The following is a 23,949-nucleotide window of genomic DNA, read 5'->3' on the forward strand; positions in this document are numbered from 1 at the left end:
ATGAACAACGCGTATAGATGTATAGCCAAAGAGGTATATGCCATGAACCCGGAGATTACAATGGACAGCATTGGGAATTTGCATGGTGGACTAAGCCATGAGCATTCCACGGGCGATCTGATGAACAGTCACCAGCGGCAGGCAGTTTCAGTAGCTCATCGGGAACTGACCACCAGATCTGCGATGGTGTCCAGCATGGCTTCCATCCTGGATGGGACTGGGGACTATCGTCCGGAGCTCACTATCCCTCTCCATCCGGCCATGAGCATGTCCTGCGAATCTCCGCCTGGCATGGGTATGAGCAGCACCTACACCACCCTGACGCCACTCCAGCCCCTGCCTCCCATCTCCACCGTCTCGGATAAGTTCCATCACCCTCACCACCACCACCACCATCACCACCACCACCACCACCAGCGGCTGGCGGGCAACGTGAGCGGGAGCTTTACCCTGATGCGGGACGAGAGGGGCTTGCCCGCGGCCATGAACAATCTTTACAGCCCGTACCACAAGGACATGCCCGGGATGACTCAAAACCTCTCGCCGCTGTCCGGCAACCCTCTGGGAAACGGCCTGGGCTCCATCCACAACACCCACCAGGGCATCCAGGGCTACGGCTCCAACAGCCACGACAAGATGCTGAGCCCCAACTTCGAAGCTCACACGGCCATGCTGGCCAGAGGCGACCAGCAGCTACCCCGGGGTCTCGGAGCCCCGCCGGCCGGCATGATGCCACACTTGAACGGCATGCACCATCACCACCACGGCCACCCGAGTCACCATCAGTCTCACGGGCCCGTGTTGGCTTCAAGCCGCGATCGGCCTCCCTCCTCCTCGGGCTCGCAGGCCAACAGCTCGGGCCAGCTGGAAGAGATCAATACCAAAGAAGTAGCACAAAGGATCACGGCGGAACTCAAACGCTACAGCATCCCACAGGCCATCTTCGCCCAGAGGGTGCTGTGCCGCTCACAGGGGACCCTCTCGGACCTTTTAAGGAACCCCAAACCCTGGAGTAAACTTAAATCGGGACGGGAGACCTTCAGGCGGATGTGGAAATGGCTGCAGGAGCCTGAGTTCCAGAGAATGTCAGCCTTAAGGCTTGCAGGTAAGTCAGGGGGATATTGCTCGCTCGCTGAGGTTGTGAAGAGGGAATTGGTAGTGCATTCGTATGTGATGTGGGGTGGGGGAGAGGGACTCACAATAACGGTGCAAAGCAACCCAAAATCATTTAAATTGTTATTTGCTATGCTCTAATTCATCGACAAGAGAATATTGAACAGAACTGTCTATATTTGTGGTTAGATGCCAGTATTGCGGGGAAACCCGCGTATTTTTTTCTTTTTCCCTCCCATTACACCACTGCAGAGCTCCTTCAGGGTTCTCCGGAGTCCAGTGCTCGCACAATAGCTCTGAAGACAATTCAATGTTCCCTCAATGAAACGACACACCCACAATCGCAACGTGGAATGGCATCAACATCTGATTACCATTCAATTAATGTACCTTCAAAATCCATTTAAGAAAGTGGTATTCAAATGCCTATTTCCCCCCCTGCTTGATGAGCATCAACAAATTCGCAGTTGCACTATCCAAAATCCTACGTGCTGCCAGCCTGTTTAACCCATGTCACAATCTGGACTGTTTTTTTTTGTCTCCTTTGTAACACAGCAGCCTTTATTCCATTTATTACCGTTAACTTCAGCCCCGTGCTAGAGATCTGTTAGGATTAAAATCAGACTATCGTTGTCCAACCTTGCTCATGACAGTTTTGCACTGGACATAAGCAATTCGACCGATTTCTCTCAAATCTGCAGTATTCGCTTAGTTCTCAAACGCAATGGCTTTCTTTAAGCATAATCCCAGCCTCTGGTTTTGTTCTGTTTAGTCCGTAATATGTAAAACAGAGAGGAAAAATCTAAAATGTTTAACGTTTGACTGGGTTGTTGGGTGCCGAGTGGCAAGCCTGGAGCTGCTTTGCATGTATTTAAACGAATAGGTAAGACAGTGCAGTGTTATAAGTAAACGATCGTTTTGTTGTGGTGAATCCTAACGCTTTAGCACTGGACGAGTTTCAATGGGTCACAGTCTGATTGGGAAATCGGCGGAGTTGCTTTTCCGCCCTCTAGCGGCCATATTGGTCCCTCGAATCCGAGCTCATTCCTATTGTGTGTCTTTGAACGCATAGAATTGTATTTGTCCGCAGTTGGGGACTATTTAATATAATGCAATTAACATTTTCCATTTTTTGAAAGACTATTCAATACATTGCTCTTAAATCTTCTTTAATACCCAGTAGGCGCGATTATGGAATTCTACCCTCCAAAACAAATAAGTGAAAGTAATCTTCGATCACATTGGGAGAGCATCCTTCAGAGAGCTCATTTTATTTCGATATATATATTGAAAAATACTCTTGCATTCCCTGGCAAAAATGTAACTGTTCAAATCCATACGGCGCCGAGAGCCATAATTTAACCTTCGCACCTCAAAAGGACAATGGAAACAACATCTACTACAATGTCTTAATTCGATTCGATATCTTTATTTGACTACGTAACGTGATCTCGCTCGTAAATATGTAGATTTGGAGAAGATAAAGATTTTTTTTCGCGTTGGGGCAATCAGTTGCTATATTTCAATGAATGATTTATCAGTATAGATTGGAGGAAAAATATACCACGGGTGTGTACGATATTTTGCATTCATTTTAACATGCAAATGTAAACTTTGTGTTGTTTTTGCTTTAAGTGAATATATCAGCACCATTTATTATATACAATGTTTTCGTCGCTGCTGTGTCATTATCCGCTTAAACAAATCAGGAACGATGTTGTATTCCAAGGTCACGTGGTGTAATTGCTGTAATTACTTTTTTCAATTAAACTTGGCTTTTCCCTGTATTTAATGGAGAAACTATATCCTTATACAGCGAACCGCAAAGAAACGCTGGTCCATCGTCTATGTCGTAACTGACTGCGTATATTTCGCTAACATTCTTTTATTTATTTTTTTTCTCTACATTTATGCTTTCACTTCTCACACATTTATTAGGAGATCAACATTCTTAAAATTATAAGCAATTTGTTTGATTTTCATTTCTGGGATTGCAACAGATCTGGAGGGTGGGTGCAATTATTTTAAATCATATACCAGTAACCATGCCAGAAAATATAAAACATGTTGAAATATTTGAGCTCACATGTTGCCAAGTTCGCGGGTATAACCGTCCTGGAATTAAATATATTTAATCGATATAGGTGATGAGCAGGGCAGGCCTATCTGAATCGTAGCCATTAGCTTCTGAATTCAGCTGTGTTCCTGACCTGAAAGAGGTGGAAGAGACATTTTGAAAACGGCCTTGAAATAGTCACCCTGTCTATCCGTCTGTTTGCCTGTCCCTATATCTGTAAAATTATGTTCATGACTGTATTTTCGGTAAAAGCTGACACTAGAGAATTGCTGAACAAAAATCAAAACGCACGCAAAGCCACATAAGCAGGCTGACAGAAAAATAATATAATAATTTGGTGTTTGCATTCAATGCAAGTTTTGTTTGATTGCACTATTATCAATTAATTTCACCCCACATCCCTCATGTTGGCGATCAATTCCGATTTGAATAATTCTACCGTTTATTGGGCAGCTGATTGGGTGTTTACAAACACAATGCAAAAAAAAGAACCTTGGCAGTAAAAAAAACATTAAAAAAATAATCAGTTTTATATAAATCAACCCATTGTGCGATCTCTGTGTATTACCACGCCACTGCTGCGGAAAATGACTTCAGAGATTCATACCGCACACTCTGCAGCATGATTGGGAAGGTATATAATTCTTACAACACCTTACAAACTCCAGCCAAATGCAAGCCAGGAGATTTTTTTAAAAGACCAGAAGGACAACATTTCATCCAACCACTTGAGGCGATTACAGTGTGGCTTTTATGCGAGTTCCCGTGTGATCGATATTTGCTAATTTTTGAAACATTTTTATTTGTTAAAGATAAAAAGAATGCGCTGTAGCTGGATTCTCTTTTTTTTAATTGTCTGAAGATATAGTATGCTTACTGGCAGTGCTTTGAAAAGAAACCCAGAAGCCGCAGATATGAATTATTAATGAAAATCTCTGCATGACCGGTTGCTAGCTGCAACGTCACCCTTGCCTTGGTTTTAACCAGGCAAAATCTGGGGACTCATTCACCGATGGAGCTGATAGCCTTGTCAACCAGTATCTTTCTCTCTCGCGACGGCCCCATAAATGATTTATATTTAGAACGCCCACTTGGAGAGAGGGATAAATAAAAAGGAATTGCTTCTGAACCACGGATATGCAGGAGTGTCTTAATGCCGAATACTAATTGCAAAAAAAAACCCTTAATACATTCGCTGCATTACCGACACCAGCGTGACCCTGTTAATCCCATAGTTTTAATTCCCGTCACTCCGATCAGTTGTTGGTTGTTGTTGCTGCAATTGGCAAATTAATAATTGAAACCCTCCTGCTCCTGATGTTTGCCTCTGGCAGCCCCTTGTGTGAGAGAGTAACACCTTCCTAATGTTCATTAATGTAAGAGGATTCCTGGGAGCACTAAGGGCAAGGAAAGATATATTGGGAGGGGGGGGGGGGTGGGTGGTGGAGAGTGGAAGGAAATAAATGAAACAGTGGCATTTATTTTTATCACAGTATTTCAATAATGTGGTTATGTCACTATATAAAAAAATCTGTGTATATGGACGTGGATCGATGAGGATAATCTTTAGAAGATTAAAAGGGCATTAATGCTGGCAACAATAACATAAACCTAAGGACCCGGTTAGACATTGATTTGGAACCTGATCCGACGTTGTTCCAGTAAAGCTGCCATAGTCTTCCCGGCATTGTCGTCCACATTATCTTCCCTTTGTCTCCTGGTAGTTTGAGTTCCCTCCTCGCTACCATTTTAGAGACATTTAGTTTGCACAGCCGATGACAACGATAGCTCACGTGCTTTTTTTAAACAGTAGTACTATATTTTATGATCGATTTTTTGTTCTTTTTGCATTATGACCAAAGGTGTAACGGTGTTGTTCATTTTGTTGATGTCGGTAGATAGCGATTTAAAGAGTTTCACTAAAACATTCTTAAACTAAGTTTGTCAGTATGTAACACACAAATGCCACAGGAATTTGACTTATTTTTTAAATGTCCTTGAATCATAGTCTTCCTGGTGACTTTTTTTTCTTTAGCGAGACTATGTTGATCTTATTAAGAGCCGACAATGATAATGATATGTAACCTCTGGTAGAGTTTTGCACTTTAACCTAAATTAATTCATTAAAGTTATAATCAATGCCCGAGTGTTGTCCCCAAGAAGACTATTTACTGTGTTTCTGTCTGACATATTAATATATGTATATATTTTTAAATAAAACGTATCTAGGTGGAAAACTTAATATGCATGCTAGAGACTGCACGTTAAGTGACAGGAACACAATTAGCACAGCAAATTGCAATTCAAAACCATTGGGCATCTGGTGTGTGTAAACCTCGCCGGCACGGCGTAAGTTGAACGCTTCAGCGCGGTGAAGGTTGCATTCCAACATCCCTGTTTAAAGGCAGATGCAGATATGTCTCTGATGTAAAAGACCGTCAGTTAAAACTTCTTGCATTTAAGCATTAATTAGACAGTCTTCTGGGACCCCGAGATAGGTATCATTAGGAATCAACAGCAGCGTAGGAAGAGATTATGCTCCAACTGGGGGGCAGTACTACCCGCCCATCACTCTAATACTGAATACAGTTTTTAAATGCTGCTGAGTACCATTACCATTTAAAATTAGTGCAGAAATCGCAGCGAAGGTTTGAATGTGTCTTTCTGAAAATGTTCACAAGTATAATAGAAATCGCCAGTCTCCTGGCAATTGAATATTTTGCTGTTGGATTCAAATGTTATAATAAACATTATTTTGACTTGAATATTTATTTTAGCAACCCACTTAATACAGACCTAATCGTACTTGATGGTCACACATTCTATATTAGTGTAGCTCAGGTTTTGTATCCACAACGTAGCCCCAAGTTTTGGAAAATATAATCCATTGTTTCTTATATTATATTTGCAGCTAGTTTCTTAAAAAAACATTTTAAACATAACTTTATACCGAGCTCAAAATGTGTGTATGATTCATATTAGCTCACGCGGTCCAGTAAATATAGATTCCCGGAGCTGACGTCTTCCCTTCCACCGCCGAACTGGCGCTGTCTTCATTCTTTCAGTACAAAGCACTTTCTAATTGTTTACAATACTTTCTTAATAATTAACACTATCACGTTCTATACCAAAATATTCATTTGCCACGAGGTACAAATAACTACTGTATATTCTTCGAGAAAATCTCGATGAATCTACAAAATATATAAATGTAAATGTTAAACGGTAAAATATATACGGAGACATTTGGAAAATTATTTCAATTTTCATGTAACTAAAGCTCAAATCGCAAACATAAAATGTACCTGTTTGGATACAGAGCAGATATTGTTTACAAAGATTATTTTCGCTGCAGTGTTTAGTGTTACTTAAGTCAGAAGAGTGGAGCGATGTCGAACGTTATACATGTGGGCTATACATTATATACAAATTTTAATAACATAATTGTATATCGATATTTATTTTCCTCCTGGGATCTTCCCTTCTCACAAGGACATGTAACGCAATCTGAGAAAACAACCGAGCGCAATGTAGATGGTCCCGGTATTTTGCTAATGTGTAAGATCAGTTTCTTAACTGTGGTCTATTAGATCTCTACAGCTTGACTTGCATACAATTTGTGTCCTGACTCTGTTCATGCACAACGTCCTTTTTAAAGGACGTATAATTAAAATATAATCCTAAAGAAGTACTTGTATTTAAAAACATACAGTAGAGTCCCATAATAGATATAGTTAGTGCGGAATAGAATGAAGCCGTTACGATCACAATCTTTGCACTATAAGTGACTTGCGGCTCCCTTTGTAAAATTCACTTCCATCCTTGACATTGAGAGGTTCTTGATAAAGATCAACTCGTGTTTATTCTGACAAATTTGACAATCTTTTCAGGGTTGGTTTATGTCGCATGCAAGTAAAAGATGTTCTTTTCCCCCATGCCCCTGCTCGCTCTGAATATTGCTGTTTGCTACCGATTGCTTCTGTACTAATTTCGAAATTGCTAGCGAAACGTGTTTCTGAATATCAATCCTCCTTGGGGTTATTGGACAGAGCTCCGCGTTCTTCTATTTTTGTTTTATTCTTTCCAAGAGCTCTATTATAAAGAACTTTGCTCTCTCAGACCGCGGGTCAGTGCAAACAAGGCTTTGTTTTATTTGTGGTGTTAGTGACTCGCTGACATCGATTTTCATTTTGTCACAACCCGAGTAAAAAACAATGGAGAAGTGGCCCAGTGAAGCTCCCCATTTGAGGTTTTATCAGCAACGACATTCATTTGATATAGGAATAGGGAAAACCTTCGCCATCGATCGCATTGATCCAGCCTTTCCCTTTAAGGAAACCGCACGTTTAAAGAAGCTCTTGCATAGATTTACTGTTTACCCGGATGCTGTTCTTTTTAATACTGTATTGTCATTCGATTTGTTATTGCTGGGAAATACAAGAACACCTAAAACAAATGTTCTACAAGCAGGAGGCACAAGGCAGACAATGACAGAGGGGCGTCATTACCACAAGGTCTTTGAGAACAGGGCAATGCACCAAGATATGCACCGTCAGAAGATGCTTTGCTGCATAAGTTGTAGCATTCTCAATACATTTAATCTTTATATGATTTTACTTGATATTAATTCTATATAAATTGTAGATTATAGACATGTAATTATGAGTCATACACTGTATGTCAGTTGCAATCTATATGTATTATAGATAATATGCAGTATGTATATAATACACAATATATAGTATGATCATTAAATAATAGGTTATACCATCATATATTGTGCACACAATTAAATAATAGGTTATTCAATCATATATTGTGCACACTATGTATATAGTACAGGATATGCGGTATCCGTTAGTTAACATCCATACATTCTGATTGACCATTCTGATTGACATTATAGTTTAATATTCTATATGTAACATACGTTGTATATATTATATATTCACACACACATTTCTATTATTTGCCGTATATTTTAGTAACAGAATAATAGAAAATGAGCTTTTAGTTACTAACTTTTATTCATTTTAAACCTATCTTCATCACTGTTTGTTGAGGGAAGTTTATCAAGCGAATGATGTAGAACTTAAAGCGACGATACAGTCAGCAAAAATATCAGAGCTAAAACTAAAACATCTGTTAATTATGTCCGCAAACCTTACTATAATGCCGTGCATTTTATAGGTCGCTTATAGCTATTTGTCTAGATCAAAAGATGTATATAGATATACTTTTAAAAATGGTTTCTGTTTACAAAATACATTCCAATAAAACGTGGATGAAGAAAGTCACGTGATCAAATACTTAATATTGAAACATTAATGAGCGTAAAACCCTTGACGCTGGTTTTAAAGTCAAGCAAGATGAATGAAGTTTAATGTAAACACAACTGCGGTGTAAATTTCATATCGTTGGTTCGTGAGATCCTGGTTTGTTTTGCTTTTGTTCCACTCATTTAAATACAGTTTGGTATCTGCCTCGTTAGTTTTACCTATCGGTAGGAAAAACCAACACAAGTTTGATTCGAATTACCAACACATGCAGTCCTTGAACACTAAAAAGAGCGCGAGAGAGGAAGGGGGGTGATTATCCCCGCCTGCGCTGTTTAAACTTTACAGGTAATTAGAAAACATTATTGATTTTTCCATTTGTAATCCTAATGGGATGCGTGGTTTTTCAATCTATGTCTTCTGAACTCACATATGGTTAGATAGTTATGCAACAGCGAAACGAAATTGAAATGCCAGCCCATATGTTAAAACGAATGCACAAGACAACCGAGCAAGGCAGAACATATCTTACACATATACTGAAAAGACGAAGAAAGCGAGAGAACTGCAAAGATCGCATGGATAAAGACAGAAAGCGAGAGGACGGACGCAGATGAACAGGAAAGACAGACACAGCCATACCACAGACTTAGAGAGATAGACAGAGAATCTAATTTGGACAAGACTTGAGTGGTCTGACGAAAAAAGGCGACGGCTGTGCCGCTCTATCAGAGTTAGGGCAGAGACATCCAGGTATCGCATTGCAACCCAGTTCATCCACCACTGGGACTTTTAAAAGTTGAAGGATGGGCGCTTTGCACTTTGGATTGGAAGAAAACGTGTGGGCGGACGGGATAAGATAATAGGTACCGTGGATTTGTAATATTTTAATCAGTGCATTTTGTATGTTGTCGCTCTTTATTTTCTATGGGTCATTTGACGTGCTGTTTTCACAAACAAACCTCATCAAACTGACAGAATTGGAACAATTTTACGAACTAGCAATGTTAAAATGGGAGGCCATTTCGTTGTTTAACCTGGAAGGGATGTATGTGGCTGCAGCAAAATGCTCTCCTCAATCCTGCTAATCATATTCCAGGCTAGGGATTCCCACTCCGACACCTAACACAAGCACACCGTCTAAATTGGAGCGTATAACCGCTTCACTAGTTTTAGATTTCTTTTAAAAGGTGAATTTAGAAATTAAAATGAATAATTATCTTTTTTTTGTAAATGCTGTGTCTTGTTGGAAGCCGTAAGATCGAGTGTAATAGATACGGTCTTATTTTTGTTCACGATTAAAACGTTTGTTCACGATCTGACAATTTTTTAAACTAAACCATCCACGGAAGCAATCCCACTAAAGCAAACATTGTGTCTTTCTGGCCTATTTCGTGATTAAACGGCATTTGTGTTTTTTAAATACAGAACATAAAAACAAATTAAGGAGCACTGTGCGAGTTAATGGGTTTATTAGTCTTCTACTGAGTTCAAAGGGCAAGGTTCAGTATTGGTGCAGGCTAATTGATTCATTTGCAACATATTTCCAAGGTTGCATATTGTTGGAGAAATTGCAGGGATTACAGCTTTCACACTGGGATATGCAAATTGTTCTCTCTCTCTCTCTCTATATATATATATATATATTCATTAATCCGGCGTGTGACGGCCGTATGTTTAACCCTTTACTGTCTTTTTATTCTCGTGCACAGGGTGAATTGTGCAGATGTTAGGCCTAGTTAGGAAGCAAGCTGAATTAAATCGCCACATCAGAGAGTTTAATTAGCGTTTAAACAGCGTCATCAGATTGACTTTTTGACTGGAGAGTCTGACTGAGAAATGTGTGCTTGGTACCAGTACTGCATATGCGTGTTGTACCACTGCTATATGTTTATACTGCTTCACTGCAGTCACCACGTTGTGCTTGCGATTTGCGTAACTGCGTTCCAATGTATCATTTTAAAACATGCAATCCGGAATAGAGGGATGGGAATAAAGGATGGCAACAGGAGGATGCTAGATTTCCGAACACCCATTTTGAATTTGAGTGAAACTGTTCAAAATATATCAAAATCCAAAGTAAATAAACAAGTTCAGAATATATATGTAATACCAGTGGTGAAAACGTTGCAGAATTTGTTATATACAACTTTACCCAAACACCTTCCATACAAATAATGCAGGGAACAGGGTAATAGAAGATAGTTTTTTAAGAGATCCTTGTTATGACTGTAGAATATGTTTATAAACGCCCGTCATTCCAACGGCAATTGAAGCCAAACAATTACAATATTTGTGCTTAATTTGTTCTGGTTGATTTAAAATACATTTTCAAATATAAATTTTACTATTCACATCGAATTAAATCACAATCTAATTATAGTCTATGTCACATCGGGGGGGGGGGCAGTAGGGTTGAATTGTAAAAATTGCTAAATTACTTTCATATAGATGATACGTGACCCCCTCACATGATTTCCAACTGTTAGCTATTAGTTAATATCTGATAGCCAGTTCCTGCTAATGTATGCTGGGCATCATGCCCAGGTTAGTGTCTGTGCTTGATGTGACTAGAGTTTGAACTCAGAAATAAAATACAGCAAACTATTTTTAATGCAATATTTAGCAATGCGGCCGCGCGAAAGTATGAGTAAAACTAAAACCAGCTCTTGTAAAATCTTATCCCAAAACTCGAAGAGCTCATCTCTGACAGCTAAAGCGTATAATTAATCGATTGACTGATTGATTAACTGATTCATTCGATGGCGTAACACGAGCTATCTTTTTATTAGCATTCGTGTTAATGCTGCTTGTTGACATGACGAACGGGTTAGTTTGTTTCGGAAACTGTTTACATGCGTTCGGCTTTATTTTTCCTTTGGGTTCAGATCTTTGGATTAGAGGAATGCCCATCAGCAGCTACTTTATTGCAACACTGGGGGTCTTTCTGTGACGCAGTGCAACCTATTTAAGTTGCTGGCACGCTTGTTTGCCACCGCCGAAGCCAACAATTTTAATCGGTGGACCCAGAAAGAGTCAGAGCCCAGCCCTAACATTGGTTTTCCCGGAGAGAATGAACCGAGTGCCAGCATCAAGTCAAATTTAAAACAAAATGTCGCTTCAAATCTCCGGCTCCTCGGTAATGGAGCTTAGAAAAGATATTGCAAGTCCTCGACAGAATTAACCACCACTCCCCATCTCCGTCCCGCTTCGGCCCATTGCATTTTTGAATGGATTTTCCCTCTCTCCCACAAACAAGACTGACATTCTGTTTGAAACTCTTTAACTTGCGAGCGGCTGCACTTGCCCTTTGTAAGACAATGATCCACATTAATTGTAATAATTGGGGACTGCAGAAATGGCCATGACGAGGAAATCTTCCACAACTCTCTGCAATCATATTGTCCAGACTTCAGCTTGAAGGATCTTTGAAACTATTTCATCTTTAATTCCACTGTTAATTATCTACTAGAATGGATCAGTTATATATATAATGTTCATACTATAAAGATAATTGCCACGGCTAATCTAGGTGAAGGCAGTGAGCAGCCCAGCCATGGAGACCAAGCTGATCCTAGTCTCCATCCCTGATCTGTGCTGAGTTCGCTGTTTGTCAGCTGAGGGCCGCAGTACTGATGCTACGGTTGACTTAAGTGCCCTTGAGTTCGAAAGAGAAAAAACATCGGCCAGAGTTGCCGCTTTTCATCACTACCCAGTGCCCCATGCTTGAAATGTGAGTGTTGGGTTAAGGCAGGATTGAACAAGGCAGTGATGATCCGCCTAACATGGAATATCTGCACGCTCAAACATGAAGATTGAGGTACCAGAAGGCGACTGATATCACGATACCGCACACAAGTCAGGAATCAATGCATTCACAAGAGATGGAGAGTTTAAAAATGGCCGATAAAGGAGATTTTTTTTCTAACACACACAATCACTGAGGACACGGAGCTGTGGTATTGTATTAGTTCCTGTCTGCTGTCCACGACAGGCAACTTATGCAATTCATGTGGTGGCAGCTTGTGTTCATTAACGAGTTGAATAAATGTTGTTAACTGGCATACATAACCTGCAGATTGGCCCTGCTTTCTGTCCTACTCTCGCAGTTCAGTCTATCAGTGATGGCAGTAGCTGATTTTTGAAGACCGTCCATGTTGAACAATAATTACCTCTAATATTTGCTCACTGCCATCGAATCATGTTGGGAATAACTTATTGCCCAATTGGAATTACGCCATCGACGAACTTTACTCGTGGAGTTGATCAATAACCAAGAACCGATAACCATCTTGATTAGCCGACCAGTGTTGACAGTCCGAATATATGGATAGATACAATTCTTCTTTTAGTTAATCATATTCTTAAATAATAATATTGCCTAATTTGATGCCGTACAATGGACTTATATTCTTTATTGAAATTCAGTTCAGTCGAGGTTTGAGTAAAGTGTTAACATTAGACGGGAGTCGATGCTAATAGAGGCCGTATTTATGATTTCCATCTATATTATTCATGGCGATTAGTCATTCAATTCCTGCTTTTACATTTTTCAAGTGCGGTTTCGGTGGGAAACTGCAGAAAAGATTCGTGTGTTCGTACCTTCCCCATCTTCGTGGTTTATTAGTAATGACTATAAAATCTGATGCAGACCCTTGAACCTCGGTTGATTATTCACAGTGCGTGTCAATCAATCATGCAGAATAAGGTTTTGTCGTTATTCGACAGTGTATCTGCGATTAATTTCGCTTGCACTGTAGTGGGCCACAGCACCATCCCTGAGAATTGCGTGTGCAACACTGCCACCTTCTGGCTAGAGACCCTTGATACATCGCGGCGGTAATAAAATATTAGTTTTCTAACATTAAAAATCAACAGTAATTACGTTTTCTGAAAGCTTCACGAATGTGGTATTTAACATACAGCGTGGAAATATATATGTACTGTTAACACAATTTCAGAAAAAAGAGATAAAACGAACAAGTGCATCCAATTACAGCTGACAATTCAGTACCGCGGACAGGTCCCCGAAGAGCGCCCGGACACTGGAAAAAAGCAGATCCACAGGGCGCTTTGCAACTATTTTTGTAAAAGGATGGCATGGCATCTTAGTTGTGCATAGCTTCATAAGACATATAGTCTGGTCTGTTGTGCAGTAAGTCTATTCAAAGTAAATTCAACTGATTGTTGTCAAGTTGAATTGGAATAAGTGAAGAAATACCATTCAAAACGATTCACTTCCCCCTATTTTCTTGATTCCCCTTCTGAAAGCGTTGAGTAATGCTGGAATATAGTTAACCGAGCGTCGGCTGTCTAGTCCAAGTCGCCATTGTGCCCCTGTGAACCCTGTCAATGTGAGCCCATGTCACTTGAACACCTCAGTCACAGTAGAAAAAAAAGTCTTACCGCAAACTCACCCCGTGCATAGGAACAAGAACGCCGAGTTATTTTACTCATTCCAACCCCAAGAGCATGAAGGCCAGTGAAGTCTCTGCCGCTTATCCGGATCAGTCCCAATCCAAGACACTCTCTGCTTTTTCTTCCTCCTCTCTCGGAATAATTGGCTGCAAGGCGGGAGGGTGGTGGTTCGGAAGCGCTTACTATGCATTCATACATGTAGAGATTCTACTCTTGGGCAACACTGGTTTAATCATGGAGCAGAGTGGATGGACCAACTGGTCTTTACCTGTCCCCTTTTGTATGTTTGGTACATCTTAATGGCCCATGTGCAGATGGAACCAGCGTTTTCACATATGAAAGTAAAACTTGCATTCATACAGTACATTTCACGACCACCTGACATTTCAAAGTGCGTTACAGTCTCTGAAGTACTTTTAAAGTGCAGTCATTTTTGTAATTTGGTAAACGCGCAGCCAATTTGCGCACAAGCAAACAACGTGATAATGATCAAATAATCTTTTTTATGTTGATTGCTAGATAAATATTGGCTAGGACACTAGGGATAACTCTATCCTGCTCTTCTTCGAAGTAGATGGGATCTTTTACGTCCACTTGAGAGAGCAGACAGGGCCTCGGTGTAATGTCTCATCGAAAGAGGGCACCTCCGACAGTGCAGCACTGCACTGGTGTGTCAGCTAAGATTTTATATGCTCCAAGTCCCTGGAGTGGGAATTGAACCCACAACCTTCTGACTCAGAGGCGAGGGTGCTACCCACTGAGCCACAGCTGACACTATATGACATCCCCTTGACTTCCCAATAATGTAGGCATCCAGACAGTAGCTGGCAGATTGCAGCCCAATTAAGGTCAATCTTTTGCTCAGAAGTCAGTCATCGAAAAACTAATTGCAAGTTAGGGGATCAGATCCACGTATCCCCTGGGTTCAAAACATTAACTGGAGCGTGGACGTTTCCCGCCCGCGGTGGTTCCCCAGTGATTCTTGGAAATTCTACCCACGGGCATCAGGGAAGAAGAGGATTGAGCTTCGGTGTACCCATGGTGGAAACGCCTGCCAATGTTAAAGCTTTCATTAATCGTGATCAGGGTACCAAAGGGCACACAGGCGCCCTTAGAACTACACTCCAAGCATGGCCGAGTGCTTTAGGAAAAGGGAAAGGGGGAAGAAAATACATACAAGATGAAAATAAAATACACAGAGAACGAACAGGAAGTGATTATTGCACAGTTTTTTTGGCCAGGTTTTTTAGTGTAGGCGTGTGCTGTAATTGAATGGCTAGAACACTGCTCAGCGAAAGTAACGGCTTGGGTCATTTCCACATTTATTGACATCCGCTGATTTCCCCCCCTCGACCAGTAACTCAAAACCTCAGATAAAACAATGCGATATTTTAAGGAAGATTCCGTATTGTGCAGACTAGGATGAAGTCAGTCCGCTTCTATAAATCCTCAGTATTACTATATGTTTTTTTCTCTCTTTTCCTTCCCAGCGTGCAAACGCAAAGAACAGGAACAGAACAAAGAGAAGAGCAATACACCAAAGAAGCCACGGCTAGTTTTCACTGACCTCCAACGCCGAACTCTTTTCGCCATTTTCAAGGAAAATAAGCGCCCTTCCAAGGAGATGCAGATCACAATCTCGCAACAGCTCGGGCTGGAGTTGACCACCGTCAGTAATTTCTTTATGAACGCCCGGAGGCGAAGCTTGGACAAATGGCAGGACGAAGCCATGTCGAGCCCAGGCGCTTCATCGTCGACCTCAAGCACTTGTACCAAAGCATGATTGAGGACAGTGCACCTGAACTGGGCACAACTCAACACTTTCTTTTTTTTTGCTTTTTGAAGAGGCTGTTCAGCGGTGAGTGCGTAAGCACAATCTTCATCAACACACTTTAAAAAAGAAAGTTACGGCACGTATTTGAATGTGTCTGGCATTTAAGATTTCTCCCTAAATCATTTTGAGCCCTTGCTGTAAACTGACAACGGAGCTGAGAGTCTATTTGGTGAATTTCCCGACGTTATCAGGCAGGGCACATCGAGCGATGTTGCTGAGCAATATTGTCTAGTGCTTTGCCTGAAGATAATTGTGACAAAATAAGTTCAGCTACGAGTTGATTCAGTTGCCAGTTTCCGGCAGTGCTGACACAATGATTTTTACTGCGCTAAAACTGGCACAGACACTGACAGTAAATGACGTCCATTGTGAACATGATTTTTGTTTTAAAAAAAAACCTCAATAGAATTATTGGAGAACATTTGTACAATCATGCTGTCGCATCACTAGCCAGGCTGTTTTAAGAATGGGCAGTTAGTGGTGAGTACGCAAGCACAAAAATTTCAAAGGCATTTCCGAGATTTTCAGTCCTGCGTCCACGCAGCACGACACGAATCCAGAATGATGCTGGTAAACGTGCCCTCGCCGCTACAGCCAGCCCTTGGGTGGAGCTGGCGGTGGTGGGGAATGCAAGCACAACCTTCAAGCACATTCCTTCCAATCACCAAAGCCGTGACATTCTGTAATGTCCAATCATACGGTCAGTTTTGTTTTTGTTTTCAGAAGATATCAGGAGCATTCGGTCGTGAAGGCAGCTGTTTGCTACAGGAAGAGTACATCTTATTGGTCTTATTAGTTGTAGATTACTATGCATTCATACACGTAGAGATTCTACTCTTGGGCAACACTGGTTTAATATTGCAAACGCACTGAGCAGCTCGTGTAAAGGGGGCTACCCATGGTGGGTGCAGAAGCACAAACATTAAATAGCTTTATTTTTCCTAAAACTAGACACACCACCTTCCTAATGTGCACATTCACCACTGAACAGGCTCTTTAAGAACACCATTGACGTGTTCAAAGGCAAGCCAAAGGCTTTAAAGACTCTCGTGAAGACACTTGATACTTTTTTTTCTATTTATTATTAAATCGAAACCAAAGAAACTTTTTTCTGCACCTAATTGTTCTGCAACAGACTTGTAAACAAAAGAAGCACGTCAGGAAACAACGTACACACTGTGTTTCAATGGATGTCTTAGTCGTTTTGGGAAGCAGAGTTACGAAAGGGTTAACAAGCAAAGTAGCAACAACAAGGGAGCAATGCCACGGATCATTGCTGCTTCATTTGACGACACTCTCCGCCTCTTAAAGTTGAATATTGTCTTTAACGTGTGCCTATGCAGTTTTTGAGAAACGTTGTACAGAACAACAGCAAACCTCTTCCGCTTCAACCAAAGTCAGCTTCACAGAGACATGGATCTGTTTTGTAGTTTTTATGCATTACAGTTGAGTGCTGGTGGCACTATTGGCCTGTCTTTCAATGTTCGTCTTATTGAGAGAGGGAAATGCCCACTCAGTTTCACAATTTCCTCCTAATTAGCAATTCCAATGGAACAGGATACCAACAAATGGATCCAAATGGCTCCAAGCACAAGATGTTAGGGTGCAGCTTAAACACCTCTACCAAAGATAGCAATTCATTCCCATATCTCAGTAAAAGTAACTAAATATGGGAGTGTTTGCAAACTGTATGTTGCATTACATTAGTTACGAAGCATTACTGTGGTGTCTGATTTTAGCCATATACATTTAACAAGTATTCAACATAGCTAATGGTTCTTACTCAAGTCTCAAGTTGGATAATTTAAGTGAACTTTAACCTTTCATTAGTAATTTTGATGATTCAATCTATCGTTCATACAATATTAATATATTCCAAATTATTTTACTTGTATATCTTGTTTAAAATGTATAAACGTTTTATTTTGAAATGTTGACATGATAATTATTTATTTTAAAAGGTTCCGATTCTGTTGATCCATATATTTAAAATAGTTCACTCTTCATCTTAAGCACAAAAGAATCCATTGGTTATGTTTGTTGGTGAATTTCGTAAATGATTACAGTTGCTATTGTATCATTTATACTTTAATCTAAGTTTCCTATAAGTTTCTTATTCATCGTGTGTCGATAGACGTTTAGCTCAGCATCTTGTGCATGGAGTCCCTGCGCACGTCCAAGATGAGTTCAACTTTCAAGAATATCAGGAAATCTACGATAATTTATTGTAGTCCAATAGCTTTATCCAGGAATATGGAAGATTTTATCCTTAAACAAAGCTATATCCAAAGAAAACAAACCAATTGGACCAGCAAACTGAAGGTTGACCCCACAGAGAGAATGACAGTACTTTCCCTGTGTGGCTCTTAATGTTTTGTATTAACTCAGATGTTAGAAATATGCCGTATTGTGGTAACAAGTTCAGACAGTTGACAGTGATATTTTCATTGCTAGTCACAATACCCACATGCCATGTAAGTGATTTAATTAACAAAAGTTGATTTCTAAACAAGTTAGTAATTTTTAAAGTGCTTTTGACTGTAGTTTAGAAATCAAAAAGCTATATTAGCTTTATTATTATTTGTATTATTATTTTGGGTATTTATTGTGAACTATATATTTAAACGGTGATTTTTCTCTTATTTATCAAATACTATAAATGTATTTAAAATGAAAGATGCAGTGCTTCAAATGGCCTCTAGTTATCACATTGTCTGCTTATTTAATAAAGCAGCAGGAGTTAATTCCTTTAACTTTGATTTTCTTTTGTATTTTATTAGAAAAAATACAAATTACTGCTGGGAGTAAAATTTCAAGTGCATAACTATACACCTAACACAAACCCAATTCTGCATCCTGTAAATTCATAAAAGAGAATTGGAGATTAGAGTTTTCAAATTGTATTAATAGGCATCCTGTAATAGTTGAACATTATGCTTACCGTGCACAAACTACCTGAGCCAATATCTCAACATGTTTTCATTATCATTATCTATTTTTGGATTTTAGCACCTTTAAGCACTGCATTTTTTATTCTCAATTTTCAATGCCAAAGAATTATTCCAATATAGGCACTGAAAGATATCCCTTCAGTCTTATTAGTAATAACATGGATGAGCAATGATTTTATATGGAACAATACAGCATGTACTGATGGGAAAGTGAATACACAACAGGAAATACTTTAATGATCTTTCCACCATTGTTTAGCCCTGTGTCCAAAGGCTTTAGACAGCTTCTTTCGATTGTGAAGAAGTCTTTAGCGTTAGTGACAAGAAACAGAAAAAAAACCCTGAACTCGCTGCTTCCAGGTATGAACTATGTGTAAAAGCTCTTTCTACTTCTAGTGAGAACCAAAGAGGCTAGCTACCTCACTGAATTTTTCCATTTGTAATTTTAATCGCGTCGATGATACCAAAGATACCAAAGATTTCTTTCTCTGCACGGTCTGCGTTTTGCTCCTGCTCATCATGTATAGACTGTCTCCTAAATACAGCTGCAACCAATTCAGATGCCCCAAAGATATAAATGGTGGTCTGCACTCATTCTAAATGTGTGTTTTTTCTGTGCTGTAAAAAGATAATTTCCTTATTATAATCCATCATCAAGAGACCAAATGTGCTACAGGTATGTTCAGTAATTTTTGTACTTGTGGTCAACATTTTTTTTTAAAAGCTAATGTCACCAGCATTTTGCTGTATTGTGAGTATATTTAAAATAATTTATATTTCACTGTATGGAGATGCTGTTTTACAGGATTCTGTCCTTTCTAAATTAAAATGAGTAAAATCTTCTATCAGGATCCATGAAACACATAATTAGAGAGAATAATTGTTACCTCAATATAGAAGGTGTTATTCTCAAATAGTAGCAAGGTTAGTTGGTAAACATGGCAGATTCAGTTGCTATGGTGCCACTCAGATTCTCTTTGTTTCATCTAGCACTGTCTAACGCACATCTCTTTTCTCTATTCTAAATGCAAACAGCCCCCCTGTCTAAAGTTAGTTCAGTCATTATAATACAGGGCCTGATTTATATTTAGTTAGTATAATGTCAATTTAAATCCTTAAAAATAAATCTGTGATTGGCTGACCAACAATTATTTAGGTCCGATTAAAGGTCTTTAGAATAAAAAATACAAATTCTTGAAAAAATATTCTAGATAAGAAATCAATAATACTCAGCATATATATCCCAAACTTCAGAAAGGAAAAAAACCCTGAAATGAATATTAAAAACTCTTGCCTACTGAACCAAATACCATTGCCTAATGTGAATCTTATACCTTATGATATAATAGGAGGCTTTGAGATAATTAAAGCATTTGTGCTTTGCTTGCTCTTTTAAATAGCACTCCTCCCTATACTTGTCTAAAACCTGTTGGATCAATAATTACAGTGGTACTAATAGGTCATGTAAGTTAACTTCATAACAAGCTACGCAAGGTTTCTTTAGTGTATTAAAATTTCTTTCAATCTACTCGTATAAAATGTACTCTCGCAAACTTTAGTTAATCAGATTATTTTTGCAGCCCAGGGGGAGAAAAAAAACTCTGCCATGTAATGTGACCAAAGTCATGACATTTTTACTGTTATTTAGAGAAGAAGGCACCCTCCTATGCTGGAAAGATTAATTTGCATTCAATTGAATTTATATGTGCTCAGATTATGTCAAACCAAACCAGTGCCTAGATTGTCTGACGTTTTAGGTCTTTGGCAGCTGTAATATGCCCAAATTGTATCCTATTTATGAATGCACAGAAAAAATAAATAAATACACATCCTGAATCAGTGGCCACCATTACCAAAATACCTGTACTCAAAAAGAACCTAAAATCTAGATGCACGCTTTAGTTGCAAAGTGTGATAAACCACGGGACGAGTGCCTTGCTTGAACCAAAGCGGTGTTTCTTTCCAGTTTCTAGACCTCTGTGCATTTTTTTATTCCTGTGAATACCTCAGCTTCGAAAAGGCCACCAATTTTTTATTGCTGGTGAGCCGCTATACTGTGGTGCTTTGCAATGCAACCATGCAAAGAACTAAACAAAGATACCAAAGTTTTCTCTCTCTATCTCAATCTCTATCTTCTTTCTCTTTAAGATACCAAAGCTTTAAAAAAAAAAGAATTGATTGAGTAGGTTGGCAGCGCAGACCGTGCATTCCTTACCGAATTTTCTCAGATATACCTCATAGATAATAGTGTCTAGGGTGATGTTATTATAGCATATGTGATAAATTATTCACTCGTTTTTTGGTAACTGTGACTATGATATAAAAAAAAGCTTTATACGTTTTAAGTTGTGATTTTTGTAATAGGTGACAGGTGCGCTTATGGAAGGATTGTAAATGTTTCATGGAATTTGGGGAAGTTTCAGAACGAACCCAAAGTTTACAGTTTTCATATTCTGAAGAAACAATCCGTTGTTTTGTTTTCCTTTGTGTGTGTGTATGTGTGTTTAAAATGCGTTTATTTCCACATTGTCCTACATAGACTTATTGACTAATTGTTATGTGTTAAAAGTGTAGTGTTAAAATTAGCAACTGCCAAACAGTGCTATAATTTTATGCATGAGGTTGTAAAAATTTAGCAAAGGTGATGCATTGTGATTATCAAGAGTAATATTTTTTAATTTAAGAAAATAGATTTTTTTTCTTTTTTTAAATAGATTTTATTTATGCATGAGAGCCTGTTATTTGTTAGACATTGTGGAACAGTTGTGTATATATTGGACTGTGAAAGCAAACGCAGTTGAATTGAATACACTGGAAAAGTTGGCGCTCAAGGATTGGGATGGGTTGATGTGTCAATTTAAAAAAAATCAAAAATAAGTCTTAGCGTAAACAAAAAGTCATAATCCTGCACACAACTAATAGGGTCGTTCAAATCACACTTCTGCCACTTACAATGGCTTTCAACAGTCGGACATTACTATAATGAGAGAAAGCATTTTCCAGATCAAGAAAACACCCAAACAAAATTATTCAGTTAAAAGGTAGAATTTCTGATGTGTGGATGTTTATAGCTAAAACTCTTGGTCGACCTGATCAAGAAAGAGGTGACTTTGTTTAGTTATTTATTTGCCAAAGATGAGGATGGGGTACATAAGTTTGGACTAGAGGAGAGACAGTCAGCAGATGTTTATTCATATGTATGTTTTTTTTTTCTCTTCCAGAAAGCTATTAGTGTTCTTCCATAGGACAAAAGAATGACTCAGTGTATAAAAAAAAACATTTCTGATACTTAAAAAAAAAATTAATTTGGGACAAGATTTTGGTTTCAAATCTCACTAAATGCTTTTAAACCAAAATGTTTGGTTGTTTTCCTTATGATTTTAAAGGTGTGAAGAACATAATAGGAGATGTGAGTTGATGCAAAGGTTGTTTGTGTATTCATCAATACTGAGTGAAAGGGAGTTAATTATTATTGACTAATGCATGCCAGGATTAGTTTTTTGCATTTTGCTTAAATCCAATTCTACAGGGCTTCAGTAAACAATATGTGACAGTTGTTGAGAATGCCAGTGTTCTATTGCTTTAGCACTTGCCAGAATGGCTTATTATAATGCATTCAAAGGCTGGGGTAATGGCTATTTTTCAACCTCTCGGGAAAACACATTGGGGGCAGCTTTAATCTAATCTGCCTGTAGGGAAACTGACGGGATCGGGTGCAATGCTAGTTTTACACCCAGCATGAATTTACTCAATGGAGAGTAATATTGGGCAATGTGTAAAACTGGCATTCCACCCAATCCCGTGGGTTTCCCGCCTTATACGATAGGTTAAAATTACCCCCATTGTGTCTGTACTAGGTATGGTTTTCTGTGCCTTGATCACTAATATGCTCACTATTGTACTTATTTTTCCTCTCTTGTCGGTTTAAGACACATGTAATTCCCGTCGCTATTTTTCCAGTTTTCTTCCTTCCCCTAAAGGTGCTGACTCGTGCTGTGGCACAGTTGCCCTCTAGAATGCCCAAATGCCATTCATCATGAATGAGCCTGGATAATGAGGCAGACTATTAGTGATTGTGCCTCTCATACTGTACCCAGCCAGGCGGAGAGTATTTTTTGGTACTAAACATAAATTAGCCATGACTGGTTCTTCTAATACCTACAGATGTGTCAACATGGTTTTGCATGTTTTCTTCATCCTTCATGGCATCTTTCCTGATTACTGTTTTCAGTTGTTTGTGTATCATGTTTTCTGCTTCAATTTTTGATATCTGTTCTACCTATTTGATAACCTTACTAACACAGCTGTGGGATAGGGCTTCATGTTCCAGTCCAGTTCTGTCTTTAATGGAACAGTGAGAGTAGTGCCACAGACCATTTAAGATTCAGGAGACAAGTCTAATGGGGATAGCACAATACTTAGCTGAGTGCCAGGGAATTCTGTTTCTCCATAGCAACTTTGTGGGATAAGGAGCATGATTCTCATGATACACTGAATCCTTTGTGCATGATCAGTGGAATGAAATAAAACAAAACCTTCTTTAGTAATTTTGCAAGTGTCATTTTGCATTGAAACACTTAATTAAAGCAAATTGTCCAACTCGTGATGTGAAAAGACTACTTTTGAATTGCAGTTGTTATGCTTTGTTGCAATATGTACTTTAATGCCAAATTATAATATTAAAGCTGTTTTCACTCCCTGATTCACCCAAATAAACAGAACAGTATTTTCTAGAGTGATCATTAAGCATTATCCTGGTGCTCTCCCGGTGGTTCAGTGGATAAACCTGGTATAGTACTGAGCCATGCTAGCCAGGAAGATCCCAGCTGAATCTCTGGTCTGTGCTGAATTGGCTGATCTTAACTGGAGTAGCCGTAGAGAGTGCCAAAATGAGCAACACATTAGCCAGTTTCCCGCTCTTGTGTGTGGATGTCAGCTGAAGGCAGAATCAGGCTTGGCTACAATGCACCCCCATGATCAAGTAGCATACCAACACTCGGTTTATACATGAAGAATAGCCACTTGTGTGAGGCACCAGGGGCAGGCTAGGAACCCAGGATGTATCGGCCTTCAGGAATGGAGGGGAGGGAAGAAAAGTGGTGGAGAAAGGTTGGAGGCAAATATTAGCTGGAGACAACATCCAAGAGTTTCCCTTCAACTTCAAGCCGAATTATGAGTGATGATTTCCATTGTTTGCTATTTGTAGCAAAATCATAAATGTGCGAATAAAACATATAATTTCTCACAAATAGTGAATTAGTGAAAACCCTCTATTTTATC

At 39.3% G+C, this 23,949-nt stretch overlaps 1 protein-coding gene across 2 annotated transcripts; it reads left to right on the forward strand.

The window, feature by feature from the left end:
• On the forward strand, positions 1 to 15,667 carry onecut2 (one cut homeobox 2). Of its 2 annotated transcripts, none has more exons than XM_070862223.1 (2): positions 1 to 1,105; positions 15,375 to 15,667. In XM_070862223.1, the coding sequence occupies exons 1-2, from the start codon at positions 1 to 3 to the stop codon at positions 15,665 to 15,667; spliced, it is 1,398 nt and encodes a 465-aa protein (XP_070718324.1). The 2 variants fall into 2 exon arrangements, with proteins under 2 accessions (XP_070718324.1, XP_070718334.1); XM_070862233.1 differs by lacking the exon at positions 15,375 to 15,667 and adding an exon at positions 2,294 to 2,651 and having other exon boundaries at positions 43 to 1,105.
• The last annotated feature ends 8,282 nt before the right edge of the window (positions 15,668 to 23,949 follow it).

Source organism: Pristiophorus japonicus, chromosome 2 (genome assembly GCF_044704955.1).
Source record: "Pristiophorus japonicus isolate sPriJap1 chromosome 2, sPriJap1.hap1, whole genome shotgun sequence".
Lineage (NCBI taxonomy): Eukaryota > Metazoa > Chordata > Chondrichthyes > Pristiophoridae > Pristiophorus > Pristiophorus japonicus.

Excerpts from the sequence above, each read along its gene's own strand:
- onecut2 (XM_070862223.1), top strand. The coding sequence starts at position 1 with ATGAACAACGCGTATAGATGTATAGCCAAAGAGGTATATGCCATGAAC. Across the intron at positions 1,106-15,374 it reads GTCAGCCTTAAGGCTTGCAG|CGTGCAAACGCAAAGAACAG; the intron begins GTAAGTCAGGGG and ends TTTCCTTCCCAG.